This window comes from Gopherus evgoodei, chromosome 4, assembly GCF_007399415.2.
Source record: "Gopherus evgoodei ecotype Sinaloan lineage chromosome 4, rGopEvg1_v1.p, whole genome shotgun sequence".
NCBI classification, from domain to species: domain Eukaryota; kingdom Metazoa; phylum Chordata; order Testudines; family Testudinidae; genus Gopherus; species Gopherus evgoodei.
In genome coordinates this window covers 76,363,940-76,378,331 of record NC_044325.1, presented here as the reverse complement: position 1 = coordinate 76,378,331, position 14,392 = coordinate 76,363,940, and the positions used below count along the sequence as shown (strand labels likewise).

The window sequence follows — 14,392 nt, the reverse complement described above, 5'->3', positions numbered from 1 at the left end:
TGGGGAAGTATTCTGGGGTAGTTTACTCCACAATAGCTAAACCAGTGAATCTCCCCGTGTAGACAAGGCCTTAATGAAAGCTGAGATTCTGGAGAATCAGCAAGTAGTTTGAAAGAGGTGCTGGTATGCTGTACCACTGCATACTGGCTCAATTCAAGTTCTGGTTGCAGTTTCCCCCATGGCTCTCTGCTGAATGAGTAATTATCAAAATAGTCTATATTTGCCCTAATTCAATGAGTTTTATGCTGACCATATAACACTTTACAAGTACCACATGCTCAATTGCACGCAGAGCAGAAGGAAATTGCTTCCATGCTCTAGTATTCCAATTAACTCATCTGCTGCAGGATTTCAGCTGCACCTTCTACAGAAAGAAAGAGCAACTTCACTCCCCAGGAATCTTAGCAAGTGAAACATAACCCCAAACAAGGGCACAGTTCAGGGACCAAAGGCAGCTCAGCAACAATCACTAATGCAGAAATACATAAGAAGTGTCCTGCATTTCAAAAGAACACATGGATTAGCCAGTGGAGGAAGGGATCTCAGCCATAACATTTGGTCCCTAAGTCCCCTGAATGAACCTCTCATACAACAAGAGAAGTGTGTCAGCACTCCACGACCAGGAACTCCCTTGCCTGTCATTATCTTTTCCTATGTTGTATAATTTCTAAATTAGATTGTGTCTACTTGCAAATCTATAAAGTGATATGCACACTTATGGTGCTGTATAAATAATAAATAGAACTGCCAGACTGGATCAGACCTGTGGCCTTTCATGCTAGAGCCACAACAATTCACTGAATTGTTCTCACAGCCCATACAAAATGTTCTGGTTAATAAAATCTCACATTGAATATTCCAGGGAGATTCCAAGATGTCTGGGCATATATGAGCACTAGAGCATCTGGAAGGATTGTGAAGACTATTGCAGGCAGAAATAAGATATGTGAGATATTCCATCCCCACTGTGTCTCACAGGTTTCATCATCAGGGCAGAAACATTTACTTTCATTTTCAAAGTCTGAAGCAAACTCTACAGCTGCTCAAAAGAGTCAGACTCCTTGCCCCCTAACACAGCCCTATGTTAGGAGAAGCCACCCTGGCCTGATTCCCCATAAAAAGCAGAATGGTTAACGTCTCTCTCAGGTTCTAAGCCATGCCACTTACTCTGGTCGGCAAATCACCAGGTCCCCCTTGTTAGTGCCATATGCCAATCCCAAGCCTGGCTCAGGTAGCCAGCGAGCAGAGTTTATGCTGACGTGTCTTCTCTGGTCAGCAGGCATCGGGTACAGGACGTTGAAAACTCTCTGAAAAAAGCCACAGAAAAAGATTATTTGAAAGAGCAATAAAAATCAGGGTTGCCAAGGAGGCTCAAAACACTTGAATCCCCTATGGCAGCACAGCTGGGCAGGGAGGTTAGTCACTTATTTACAGGCTGTTCCAAGAAACAACTAACCTGTCAGCGAGAGTAAGGATCTGATAGAAACATACACATACATCCACAAATATTTAACAGAGCACTCAGCAGATAGCTGTGGAGCAGGACAGCTGCTCCATCATCAGATCTTCACTTGGACAGTGGGCTACACAGCTGCAGAGTCCCTTCACTGGTACTAATTAATAAGAAAGCTGGGAGCTGATGGCATATTCACATCAAGCTGGACAGCAGCACAACTGGGAATTTTCTGGCCTTTTATTAACCCCATTTCCCATCCTCATGCTCTTACCATCACACAACTAGGGGAACTGTGTCAGCCAGGAAATGTACAGGCTTCCACCAGCAATGGCCCCAACAGCTACATGCATGGCTTAGCTATTAAATAAACCTGAGCCCTGTCTACAAATGACATGGGATCTAATCCCTGTTAATTGTTTCCTGAATTGCCTTTAGCAACTGCTTAACTTCCCCCTCCCAGGCTGTGGAGCGTTGAAGGAAATGCTGAGTCCAGAGTTTACCGAGGAGACACAACCACAGAAGTGACATACACCCTCTGAATTCAGTTTGCCTCCCACCTCAGTCCCCTTCACCAAATTAATTTTGTTCCCTTAGCAATGCCCTAAGCTACGGCTTGCTCCATACCAAGCACCAGCTGCCTCTGCCTCCCATTCTCACTTGAGCCCAATACTGCAAGGCTCAGACTTGTGCTGATCTCCCTCAACTTTATGTCATAACAGCTCTGCAGAAGACTGCAAACTCTCCATCTGTGCATTCAGTTTCCTGTGGGCCAGGATTTTACATGCCAACCACACTCCACATAGGAAATTTGGTAAACCTAGGAGAGGTTGAGACTATAAAACAACAGTGGGAGAAATGGAAAAGAGCAGCAATGTGCTGGTTTGGCCACTGGGGTAAGTGGGGGAAGCTGCTTCAGAACACTGGACCATCCAGGGCAGATTCCAGTATGGGACTCTGAGCATCAGGGCTTCAGAGGGAGGACCAAGAGGTACTTTTATTACAGAGGCTAAGGAGGGTTATGCAGGAAGCAAGTTAAAATGCTGACCTGGAGCAATCGTAAGTGACATGCCAATTGTCTAGACTTTCCTCTCAAGAGGTCTGGGGTCTAATCTGCTCTGAGTCACAAGTGAAATGTGTGTTTCCATTAGAATCACTAGTCACTTTTAGCTCATCAAAACCTCTACATAAGTTTGGCCAAACTGGCCAATCTTTGTTCAGAAGAGGCCCAATAGCTGCTTGGTGGTGGGCCACAGGAGATGGGGAATACTGCCTGCAACAGTATGGGGGTGCTGCAGGTTAGTACTGTGGTGCACTGTCACGGCTGTGGGGACCTACGCCTGGAATAGCAGCAGCTCAGGATCCAGGGGCAGCATGATCTGTTGATTAAGTTACTGGACTGGGACTCAGGAGATGTGGGTTCTACTCCAGTGCTACTACTGACCTGCTGTGAGATGCTGGCCAAGTCACACTACTTCTCTGTGGCTCCATTTCCTCTCCCACCCATGTCTATTTAGACTGCAAGTTCTTCGAGGCAGGGACTATTTTAGTACATGTTTATAGAATGCCTAGGTGCCGGGGGCCCTATCCTGGCAACTGTCAGACAAATAAATAGATCAGCAGAGTTATGTGACACATTATTTCTAGGTACAGGCAACTTTCAGTCTCTCCTCAGAAAGGGCCACATTTAGAATAGCAAATGAGTCCTTTAGGATTTCTCTGAAAGATAGAAGCCAGTCACTATCTTTGCCCTTGGTGTCGCTTGGTAGTCAGTGGTGTTCACAGAAGCTCAGTGTCAGAGTGGAAAGAATAGGTCCCTGGTGTTTTGTTAAGTACTTTCCACAACCCCCCATTCTTCTAGTATGGCCACCCCGTTTTCTGCTCCTGCTTGACTAGCTAGCAAAAATCACACGCACACTAGTAGCACCCGTTGCCATGGAGACTGTGGTGCACTCTCCAAAATCGGGAGTGTGGATTTTGATGGATCAGAGAGGAGAAAGTGGCTTATAACAGCAAAGAGCATTACATTTGGAAAACGAGAAAAATTTGAATGGTCACAGAAAAGCCTCAAGGGGATTCTGTTGCACACCTATTTTTCCACAAGTCACAGAGTAAACAGCCTCCCTCTCTTCCTAGAGAGCTGCCTCCTCCTGAGGAATCACAGTTGGTGAAATTGGTTTTCTGAACTAGCCTCTGACCGTCATCAAAGGAATGGAACCCATTTGTTCAGCTGTGGCCCTGCACACTCAGTGATCAGGCGCTTGGAGGCCCGTGGCTAGTTAACTACAGTTTGAAGTCCAGGTGTCTCTCAGTAAGGGGCACCCAGTGGAACATGATGGCAAATGCCCAGCTCTGCCATGCTGTGAAACTGATAGCTAAAGGTGGAATCTCAAAGGTAAGAACAGTTGGAAATTCTCCCTAGGGACACCTGCTTCATTCAACCCACTTCTCCATTCACTTCTAAATAGCCAGTAGTTCCAAAGAGTTTCCCACCCCCCTGCAGTTTCCCACATCCTTCGCTAATGGGACAATGCCATGCAGTTTTAAGAGGTGATGACATCTACGCGTGTAGTAATTAACAGATACAAGGAGAGAGAGAACAGCTGTACTGGCATAATCACCACTCGCAGCAGTAACCAGGCCCCAGCTAATCAGTCTGATGCAGTCATACAGATGAGCTGCTGCAACCGTATCCATTAATAAGACCTTCCACCCACACACAAAGACAATACCAGAGCCCTTTCACATGCGCAGGTGGCCTGGCCCAGAGGACACTCAAAAAGATACCAGGCACACCCTTCTCTCCTAAACAAGGACCAGATCCTGTTTCTTTCTGTCTCACTGCAACACTAATCATCTTCTGAAACGTTAATGAAATACTTCAGACCAGACAAGCATGCCAGCTAGAAAATTCACTAAGGAGGGCCCGACACCAACCTCTGGAAAAGGTGCTTTTCCAGCTCTATACTTGTAGGTATAGCATTCATAAGATCAGAGAAGCCACTTAATGTTTACTCTTCTCCACTTCAGCCAAAGGGTTATGGGACTAGCTGTACTTTCTCCACGTATTCCAGACTTGGAGGGGTGAGAACTTCATTTAACTCAGGCACCAGTCTCACCTATGCAATTGCAATGACATTTCCAGCAGAAATGGCACATTTTCAAGTTCTACCACCTACTGGCCAGCAGAGTGTCATTTATTACCACATTCAAGCCCACTCTAGTGTAATTGGGTTACTGACTCAACATTCCATGACCAAGGATATTCCTAAACCCGGACACCTCATTATCTCAGTAAGTTACCCACTGTCCACTCCATGTTTCTCCTGCTATTAAACCAGCGTCTGGGTATGAGATCCTGAAGAATTTTGATTCCAGTGCTGGGAAATTTCAGAGAATGGGAGTCTGGGAAGCTGTGAGCAAATCTTTAAGAGCATGTCTTTGAGGCCTTGAACCCAACAGGTGATGCAAAAGTAACATATAATTTCCCTCTTCAGCTGGAACATGATCACCCAGGAAAAGGGGCATGCTACAGTTAGTAAGAAAATGCCTTTTCATCAAATAAGAGATGTACTTCCAGAAAACCTTTTAGTGTGGGCAGGTCACTGAATTTCAGGGATGTGTGAAAGACTCTGAACCCAAAGGACCAGAGGAAGAGGGGGTATCACCAAATCCAGGACTGTCAAAAGGGAAAGTGATTTCCTCTAGACACACCCCAGCAGTGTCTAGCTAAGTTCTTATAGCATCATACATGAATGGTATCAAAGGAAAGCAGTTTCTGCTAAAGAGAGGATAATACACACGACCCTTTCCATTTTACATCCCTGCATTTGAAGGGTGGGAAGAGACCTAGCTGAGTCATTTGTTACTGTGCTTTCACATCTTCAGATGTCTCACAAAGACGATCTTTCAAGCAGCCACTTACAACTTGGGTGCAGGCTGGGGGAGGGTATCTATTTTGTTCTCCTTGAACACAGAAGCTGTATGCATATAAAGATCATTCACAAAAAAACAGGCATACTCCCATCACCCCACAGCCACCTTCAGGACCTAGGGATTTGAGGAGGGAGGGGTATAAAGCTGGGGGGGAAAAGGGGTGAACAGAGATCCAATACCCAGAAATGTTCTGCATATGTTACACTGGAGAACATGAAGGCTGCCAAACTCTGCTGCTGCTCGCCCTCCATCTCAGCAGTGCTGGAGCATCAGCATTGTGGCACCTGTCACATCCAATGTTTGGGTATTAAGCAAAATATTTATTTATAGCAGGAAGCCACGAAAGGCTTCATGACGATCAGCAGCCTCAAGGAATCTTTCCTGATGATTCCTTCCAAGCTATCAAGCTGCTGTACATAGGTGGGCTTGAGAGCGCTTAGGGCACGGCGTGCACACAGAATTATGGTGCTAATTTGGTCTCACTCCAGGGGATGGGGACTTTTTATTTTTCTTCAAATAGCTACTTCTGCAAAGTAGCACTTATCCACCTAGTGCTGCTCCTCCACCTGCCCCATCCTAAGGTAACGGCTGCTACCTAACAATGTCGTTTAAACTCCACCTTCCCTCGGCATTTAAGAGGGCTGCCAATGAGAAGAGTTGGAAAGGAAACTCCCATGCCTCAGATATTGCTCATACCAAGAAGGCAGCAGGCTGTCCTCAAGCTTATGCTACAATTGCCAGCAGACACTGCTGCTGCAGCGGCCACTGCCCCAGTCCCAGCAGCATCAGATCTCAGGCACCACGCCAATGACAAAAGCAACTGAGGGCATGACTACATTTGGAATTTCAAAGCACTGCCCCGGCAGTGCTGCGGGAGCGCTGCCACGGCAGCGCTTTGAAGTGTGAGTGTAGTCGGAGCGACAGTGCTGGGAGAGAGGTCTCCCAGCACTGCATGTAAACCACATCCTTTACGGGTGTAGCGTGCAGTGCTGGGAGCCGTGCTCCCAGCGCTGCCGCCCTGATTACACTGACGCTTTACAGCGCTGTATCTTGCAGCGCTCAGGGGGGTGTTTTTTCACACGCCTGAGAGCGAAAGTTGCAGCGCTGTAAAGTGTGAGTGTAGCCATGGCCTCACTAACAGCTTCCCAGCTCTGAAGGAAGGGCTACAAAGCAGAGGGAGAATACTGTATCCTTGGTGGGGTGGGGGAAACATTCCCTTTCCTACAGTAGGCACCGAGGGAAGAAAAGCATGTTTTGAAGCTGGAGAAGAGCAGAAAGCAGCTATAGGCTATGCTGAAGACACAGGAAGCCAGTGAAACTCAACGGGAACTCTTGCTTTTCTTCATTTTTAAATTTAATAGAGAGGCATTTCTGCTCTCAATGAGGTGCTTCTCCTTTGTGAGATGCTGATAAATCTCAGTCCGTTACCTTTACTTAGCCCCAGAAGCAAATGGGGCTGCTAGATCAGTCTTGATAAGAGGGACTGCATGAATAAATATGCACAGCCGCTAACTTGTTTACATGAGGAAAAATCTTGTCATCTGTAATGCTCCAACTTTGTGGGTTGGGGGGAGAGAAGCAGCTGGAGTGGTACAGGAGGATTTCACAGGCACTAGACTACAGTTACATATTAGTAGTAGTTTTAAATAGAACACAGGCTCCTATCCGAGGCTGAATACTTGTAGAAAGCAAGCATGAAAAACAGAGGTGCGCAAAGTGCACTGGAGAGAGAGCTGGTTGAGGAGCAGGTTCAGACATCAGAAAAGGGCTGGAGTATAGGAAGCCATGGAAATGGATCAGAGCCTAAGAATGGTAAGTGCCTTGAGAGTATCAACCTGTATTTAAAGAAAGCATATCTCTAAGGGAGTCTACTGAACAAACAGCATTAGAATGAGGGAAGTCAATGGGGACCTGATGCTGAGCGACAGCTGATCTTTAAGTTCGAGACTGAAACCACTCCACCCTATGGTGGCAGACAGCCATTAAACTTCACCTGTAGGTCCCTGAAGAGGAACTGTGCTCTTCAAGCTTATGGGTTAACAAACTGTGCAAGTGTGAAGACCCTTGGGCTCACTTTGGAGGTCCGCCAATCATCGCACTCTCCTTTCTCCCTGGGCTTTTCCATGCCTCTTCATTTCAGTGATTGACACTATGCATGCAGGCCTTGAGTATCTCCTTGTGTGGCCACAGCTTATACTGGCAAAACTGCACTTTTGGCAGTACAGGTTCCCCAAACTGACATAACTTGTACTGACAAAAGCACAGTTTTGCTGGCATAACTGTGCCTATACTAGAGGCTTTTGCTGGAACAGCTATGTTGGTCAGAGATCTTAGCTTAGTCGGGGATGTGATGAAGTACGTCCACAAAAGTTTGTAGCATAGACCTGGCCTTAGGAGCAGAATGAAATATAGACAGACATGGCCCTATCCAATTGGAGCTCATTCCAAGGCCAAATTCACATACATCCTGCCCTGGCTAACAGATCAGAGCCTTTTTCGTTATTTATACAACGTCCACATGTTTGCAGAGTGCTTTTCAGAAACAAATAGGGAGCGTATCAATACCTGGCAATGCGGGTGGGGATAACTTGGGGCAAGATAAAGGAAAAGTAATGTGATCTGGGCTCAGTATTTTGCAATTCCTCAGCTGTAGAATTTCCTCCTTGCTGCTCTGGAATTTCAGCTTGCATTAAAAAAAAAAAAATCTTAGCTCTTTCATTGCAAACACTACAGTGAAAGTATGAATTGTGTATAAATGATGCAATATTTTCTTGCTCCGTTCATCTCAGAAGGGTGTTAACTTGAAAATCTAAAAGTAACCATTTCAATGTCAAGATTAACTATTACTTTAGCAGAATAACTCCCCACATGTGCTTATCCTACATCCCAAACTGCTACCCATTCTTCTTCAGATGCTGCAAGCCCCACACGCCCCTCACTAGTTGCCAGGATCTACAGTTTCAGCACTATCTTCTACCGATGCAGTTAGGCAGTTAATACAAAAATCTGTGGCATAATGACAGCTGAAAATTTATGTACATTGTAAAGCCAACAACCTATCAGACGAACTATTATCTTCCTGTGCCGATTGTCATTCATTTCCACATTTATTCAGACCACAACCTCCTATTTTTAAAAGTGGCAATGAAGTTGTTGGTTAATTTCAATAATGCTGCGGGGCTGTGCCAGAACCTTCCAACAGGCTTGTATTGTAGCAGAGTTTAGGTTCAGCTTGCCATGGAGCACAAAGCGCATGTGAACAGATGACTGGGTTTAGGTTGAGTTATTGATGGTTCAATAACGCATATATTTTATATATAAACACTGTGATCAATGAGCCTTTTGCAAGCAAGGATTTTTGGCCAATCTTTCCAGGGTTTCCAGTTTGGTAAGAATTTCCCTAAATTAAAGGCACAAATCAGAGGCTAGTTATGTCCCTGAATCTTTCACAACACATCCTGCCCCTTCTTTCATTGGTTCACCCCTGAACCAATAGGTTAGTCTGTGCCCTTCCCAGCAATTCACTGTCAGCGCAATAAACGTTTCTTCCCACTAGTCATAATGGGATAAATCAATCAGTTCTTGCCCATCTTTTTGGCTCTCTTGGAATTGATGCGTCTCACCCTAAATTTTGCCATGTGCAACAAGATAGTTTTTTTGAACTGTGTTCATTTTCCCCAGATGTGACAGGATCATGTTTTCTAAGTTTATTTTTCACTCTACAGATACAAAAAATTTACATGCTGCCTTCGTATTCCATTTAGTCTCCAACTCCAACAGAGCTGAAGATGATCCTAGTTTCGCCTTTCCGGATACACAGACTATGAACAAGGATACCTGACCCATCTCCTGAAATGGATGAGCAGGACATGAGGCCGTGGGGGAAGGAGAAACTCTACACAAAGATAAAACACTGCCACTTTCTTACTCATTGCTCTTGATCATGTAGCTTATTGTCATCCCTTAGACCAGTGCAGGTCTCATAGAACAGAATATCAGGGTTGGAAGGGACCTCAGAAAGTCATCTAGTCCAACCCCCTGCTCAAAAGCAGGACTAATTCCCAGGCAGATTTTTGCCCCAGATCCCTAAATAGTGGCCTCAAGGATTGAACTCACAACCCTGGATTTAGCAGGCCAATGCTCAAAACCACTGAGCTATCCCTCCTCTTCACTAGAGCACATCCAACTCTTCCTTTCTTCAGGAGAGTTCTTGGTGTTGTAGCCTGGTATTCCATCTCAAGAAGCCTTTTGTGACATAATTGCCTAGGAAGCTTCTTTTAATAATCAACTAGCAGATGGGCTGAAGAAAATTAACAAGGACTGAATCTTAGAAAGGCGTTAATCATCTCAGGCAAAAACGCCACCTCTCGCTCAGCAACATAATGCTCTATCAGCAAAGTGCCTCATTACTTTCCTTCATTTCCTGCTAGTTTCTCCCAAAGGCCATAAAAAGGGCAAAGAAACTCAATGCCTCAAAAACCAGAGGGTACTGTCCAGTACTAGATCTGAATCCAAGGACAGAGGAAGCAACAAATAGAACTAAGCAAACAGGCACTGTCCTTTAGGGGAGAAGCAGATAAAAGGACAGAAGCAGCAGGCATGTCGAAAAATGGGCCGTCAGCATAAGAGAAGGCAGATAAATGTACGTCAGTGCAGATATGAATGCTGTACAAACAAGACTGTGCCCTAAGCTACTGCTGATCTCTAGCAAATTACTCTGACATCTGCCAATGCTGCAAAAATCTAGCAAAATTATGGTCATTTTTATGGCAAAAAATGGATGATCCTCTGCTAATTTTTAGCCTTAATTCAGCCAACGAACCAAAAACAGTACCTTTGAGTTGCCTGTTAAATGTCATGCTGAGAGAATGAAAGCAAAATTTACAGTATTGTAAAGTGACAATGACAAAAGCAAAGGATTCACGTACAGCTGCCACTCCACCCTGCTCTCAGTCTGTTGGGCACTCAGTGGAACAATAAATGAGATCAAGTGTCAATAACATGCTGATGAAACAGCTATCTGTGTCCTCATCTGGATCAGAAGATGCTGTCAGCCAGCGGCCTAAATGTCTGAAATGAACAAACAACTAGAGGAAACAGTTGTCTTAAACCTAACCTAAGATAGATAAGAGGGAACACTTTGAAAAATCTTTAAGAAATCATGACCAACCCCTCAATCAACAGTCAGACTGGTGCAGATCTTGAAGTCACACTCTGTTCAGCGTTATGCTTGGGCAAGCAGGTTCCAGAAATATATTTCTCCATCTCTGATTGACAAGATTACTGCATCGAACTCCTTAGGTACAAGGCCACAGTGATGCTTGGCTTTATTACTTCAAGGCTGGGATACCACAATGCTCCCTACGTGAGGCTGACAGAACCAACTGCAGATTGTGTCTACTACAGAGTGCAAGAGCTCATCCTGCCCTCACCCGAACACGCAGACTGGATTATATCACTCTGGTGGTCTGTGCTGGTTCCTTGTTCAGTATCAATCCAATTTAAGGTGCTGGTTCTCATCTTCAAGGTCCTTACCGGGTTAGTGGCTGACCATCTTAGATACCCTACTTCTCTCTTCAGCACACAATGGGCATGATAAAACTGACATTCCTACTTGGATGAGACACATTTAATTATTGTATTTGGTGTCTGATACCATAATTGGCGCACTAGAAACAGATCTTGCAGGAGTTTCCAGACCATTGAAATACCTACTCTGAGTTTTGGACTTTACTGGCTTTTGTACAGGTGTGGGCCCCAGTGGACAGAGCAAAATATCTGATCTTCCCATCAGAGAATGCACCTCTTAACTCTTAGAGTTTGCCAGCCATAGACAATACAGCTCTGAAACACATTATACTTAACTTCACATCTCTGCTACTCAATTTCTGTGCCCACACTCTTTACCAGTGCACCTCTGTCAATTCACTTCAATCCTGACTGGCACAACTCCACTCAATCTCTCCCAAATATTAAACCCAGGCTCACTGTAAACATAAGCATGGACACTGCAATGTAATCTACACAGGCTGCATGTTAAAGCGATTCAGGAATGTGGTACTTTTATATGGAATACATTACTCCTGGAGTTCCACAAACTATGCTGGATGATAGTTGGCTTTTAGGTGCAATTTAAGATGTTGGCTTTCATTTATGAATCTCTAATGAGTTGGATCCTAATAACCTTAGTCTCCTCTCCTCCCATTTGATATTGTGGCTGTTGAGATCATCTGAGGCAACAGAACCAATACCCCTAGCTTAACTGTGAGAGGAATGAAGGCTTGAAGCTTCTGTTGTAACTAGCAGGGGGCAGAACTGTAGGATTCTATCCCCTTGTTAGCTTGCAAAAGCTGGAATCTGATTACCTTCAGGCCAAGTTGCAAGGCTTATTTGTTCTTCCAAGTTTTTCCAGTTTTGGAGTGGACAGTCTCTGCATAAGGTGATGGGAGAGCTTTCTGAGGGATTCAATAGAATTTGGAGTGCTGTTTCTCTTGGATTTTGGTCTCAGGAGTTGTTAAAATAATGTAAAATTAGAATATGTGCCCACGGCATTGGTTTAGAGAGTATGGCTGTGATTTTTAAACAGAATACAAGTAAATGTTAAGCATTATTTCCTTTGTCACAAACTCTGTCAGCACACTGGCAATATGGATGATTACTGATTCTTTATCTGTAATGTACTTGTTTTAAATTACAAAGCAAAGAATAGAAGCTTTAATGGGTGCCTATTTAAAAAATACTTTTTCTATTACACACTTGCCAAGCTGCCAACAACCTTTTACCCAACCAAATATGAATACAGCAGCCACTAGTTAGCACTGAGTGTGCTATGACTATTATAAAACATCTTAATTGAGGCAGTGGTTTTATTTTACATGCTCTCAGAAGCAGGTACAGAGCAATATAATAGCCTTATTGCAAATCCCAAAGATAACTTGTAAAAATGAGTTAACAATTCATAAAACTAGATGATGAGATAAACATTTAAAAAAATAAATGGCAGTTTTATTGCGCCTCCCATTTATTTTTTAGATCTTGGACTGATTACAAAGGAAGTGCATGGCAGAAGGTGATAAATGCAGCACTGCTCAACTGTAGTGCAGCATTTGTCATACTGCCACATGAAATCTTGCTTGCAAAATTCATTCAAATTGTTCTGGACATAGACACTGTCATATTGACTGAAAACTGACTAAAGGATTGTGATTAACAGGCAAGGTCAGAAAAGAGGCATTTAGTGGGGCCACAGAGAATGGGGTTAGGACTGCTATGTTTAACATCTTCATTAATGATCTGGGAAATGGAAAAAACAGATTAGTAGTGATATTAGCAGATACTGTTAAGATGAAAGCAGCAGCAAACACCAGTGCAGAAAAAAGCCCACAAAAAAGGCCCTACGGGTTAAAAACACAGGCAGGAAATAACATGAAATTCAACCTGGATAAATAAACTAATCCAACTGGGGAAAATAATCCAAAACAGAGATATTCAGATGGAGGAAGAGAACTGGGGAGCAGTAATGCTGAGAGTGAATAGCAAATAGGATAGGACTTTGCAATGCAGTAGAGTTGGGAAAAAAAACAAAAAAAATGTCAATTTTGGATTGCATCTATTAAGCCTAACATTCCAGAGAAAGGAGGAAATATTACCTTTATATGGTTCTTGTGAGACCATACCTAGCACATTACATACACTCAAATACTAGAAAGACATTGACATGTGGAGAGAATTCAGAAGAGCAAGAAAAGTATGTATGAGGCTGGAGGATTAAATTACAAGGAAAGATTAAGGGAATAATTTATTGCTTTGCTAAACAATGATTAAGAGCAGGAGAAAATAAGAGTCTACAAGTACCTGAAGGGTGTAAACACCAAGGAGGGAGAAGACATGTTTAAAACTAGTTCAAGGGGATACAAGTTGGAGGAATGGAATTGAAAAGGAAAACAGATTGACTATTAGGCAATATTTCTTAATAGTTAGAATTAGTTGGCTGAGGAACAGTCCCCACAGAAAGGGAGGGAAGCCCCTTCTGTTGGTATTTTATCTAGCGAATAGGCTTAAGGAACAATCCTGGCCTGGCTCTTTGTAGGAATGGATGAGATGTGAAGAGGACTATTCCACCTTTAACTTTTATGATGTGGTACAAGAGGGTCCTGTGAAGTGACACACCCATCTATGGTAGTGAAGCTTGGGTAGGTCAGAGGGATCCTCAAACAGCTGAAGATGGAAAACATTTTAGTATCAGTGAGAAGTGCAGTTATCACACTATACACTGCTGCTGCTCACATCCATATTCAGGCCTCTGCTCCGGCTAACCATTAGATGATCTATGCTGGGATGTCCCTCTCTCTGCAGTTTGGAGACTGACCACAGAGTTATGAAGCAGAGCCAAGCAATTTATCCCAATAGAGAGGGGGAGTGTCTCCCCTGCATTCTTACACAGGGATGTCTCAGAGCAACTCTCACACTCTGGGAAAGCACTGCCAAAATCAGAGATAACATTCACAGGAAAATGTTATTTGTGGCTTTGTAGCATCGGTCACGGAACAGCATTATGGAAGCTATTCCACTGTGTAAAGCTACCACCATTCAAAATGAAAAGGTTCAAAACCTTAGTCAGTCAGGCATACACACTAATCCACATTGCTTTGCAGCCAAAGCTCACTACTTGGGACACCTACTTGGTAATTATTGATTAAAAAAAACAAACAAAAAAGACACACATTAACCACAGGCATATTTCAGAGATGTAAAGATCCAGTGTGGTGCTCCAGCGGTAATGGAAAATGCCATGACACTGTCCTCAAGTGTATAGGAATTAACTCCAGTATCCCGTCCAGATTTAAATTCTGATTAGTACATCATTCGGCCTCCTTAGCATCGTTCTGCAGTTTCAACTAGGCATGGTTTTCGTCCTCACTGCCTAACTTGAATGTTGTGCAGCACTGCTATTGAACAGCTGCCATGTTTTACAGTAGAAGTGGTTACATTTCAGCGGTGGTT

The 14,392-nt window shown here is 43.9% G+C and overlaps 1 protein-coding gene across 1 annotated transcript in view; it reads right to left on the bottom strand.

Moving 5' to 3' along the window:
- Positions 1-14,392, bottom strand: part of AMBRA1 (autophagy and beclin 1 regulator 1) — a 218,233-nt gene that overhangs the window by 52,969 nt on the left and 150,872 nt on the right. The window contains 1 exon segment of the mRNA XM_030559918.1: positions 1,168-1,307. Within this exon segment, the coding sequence (XP_030415778.1) occupies positions 1,168-1,307 (140 nt within the window).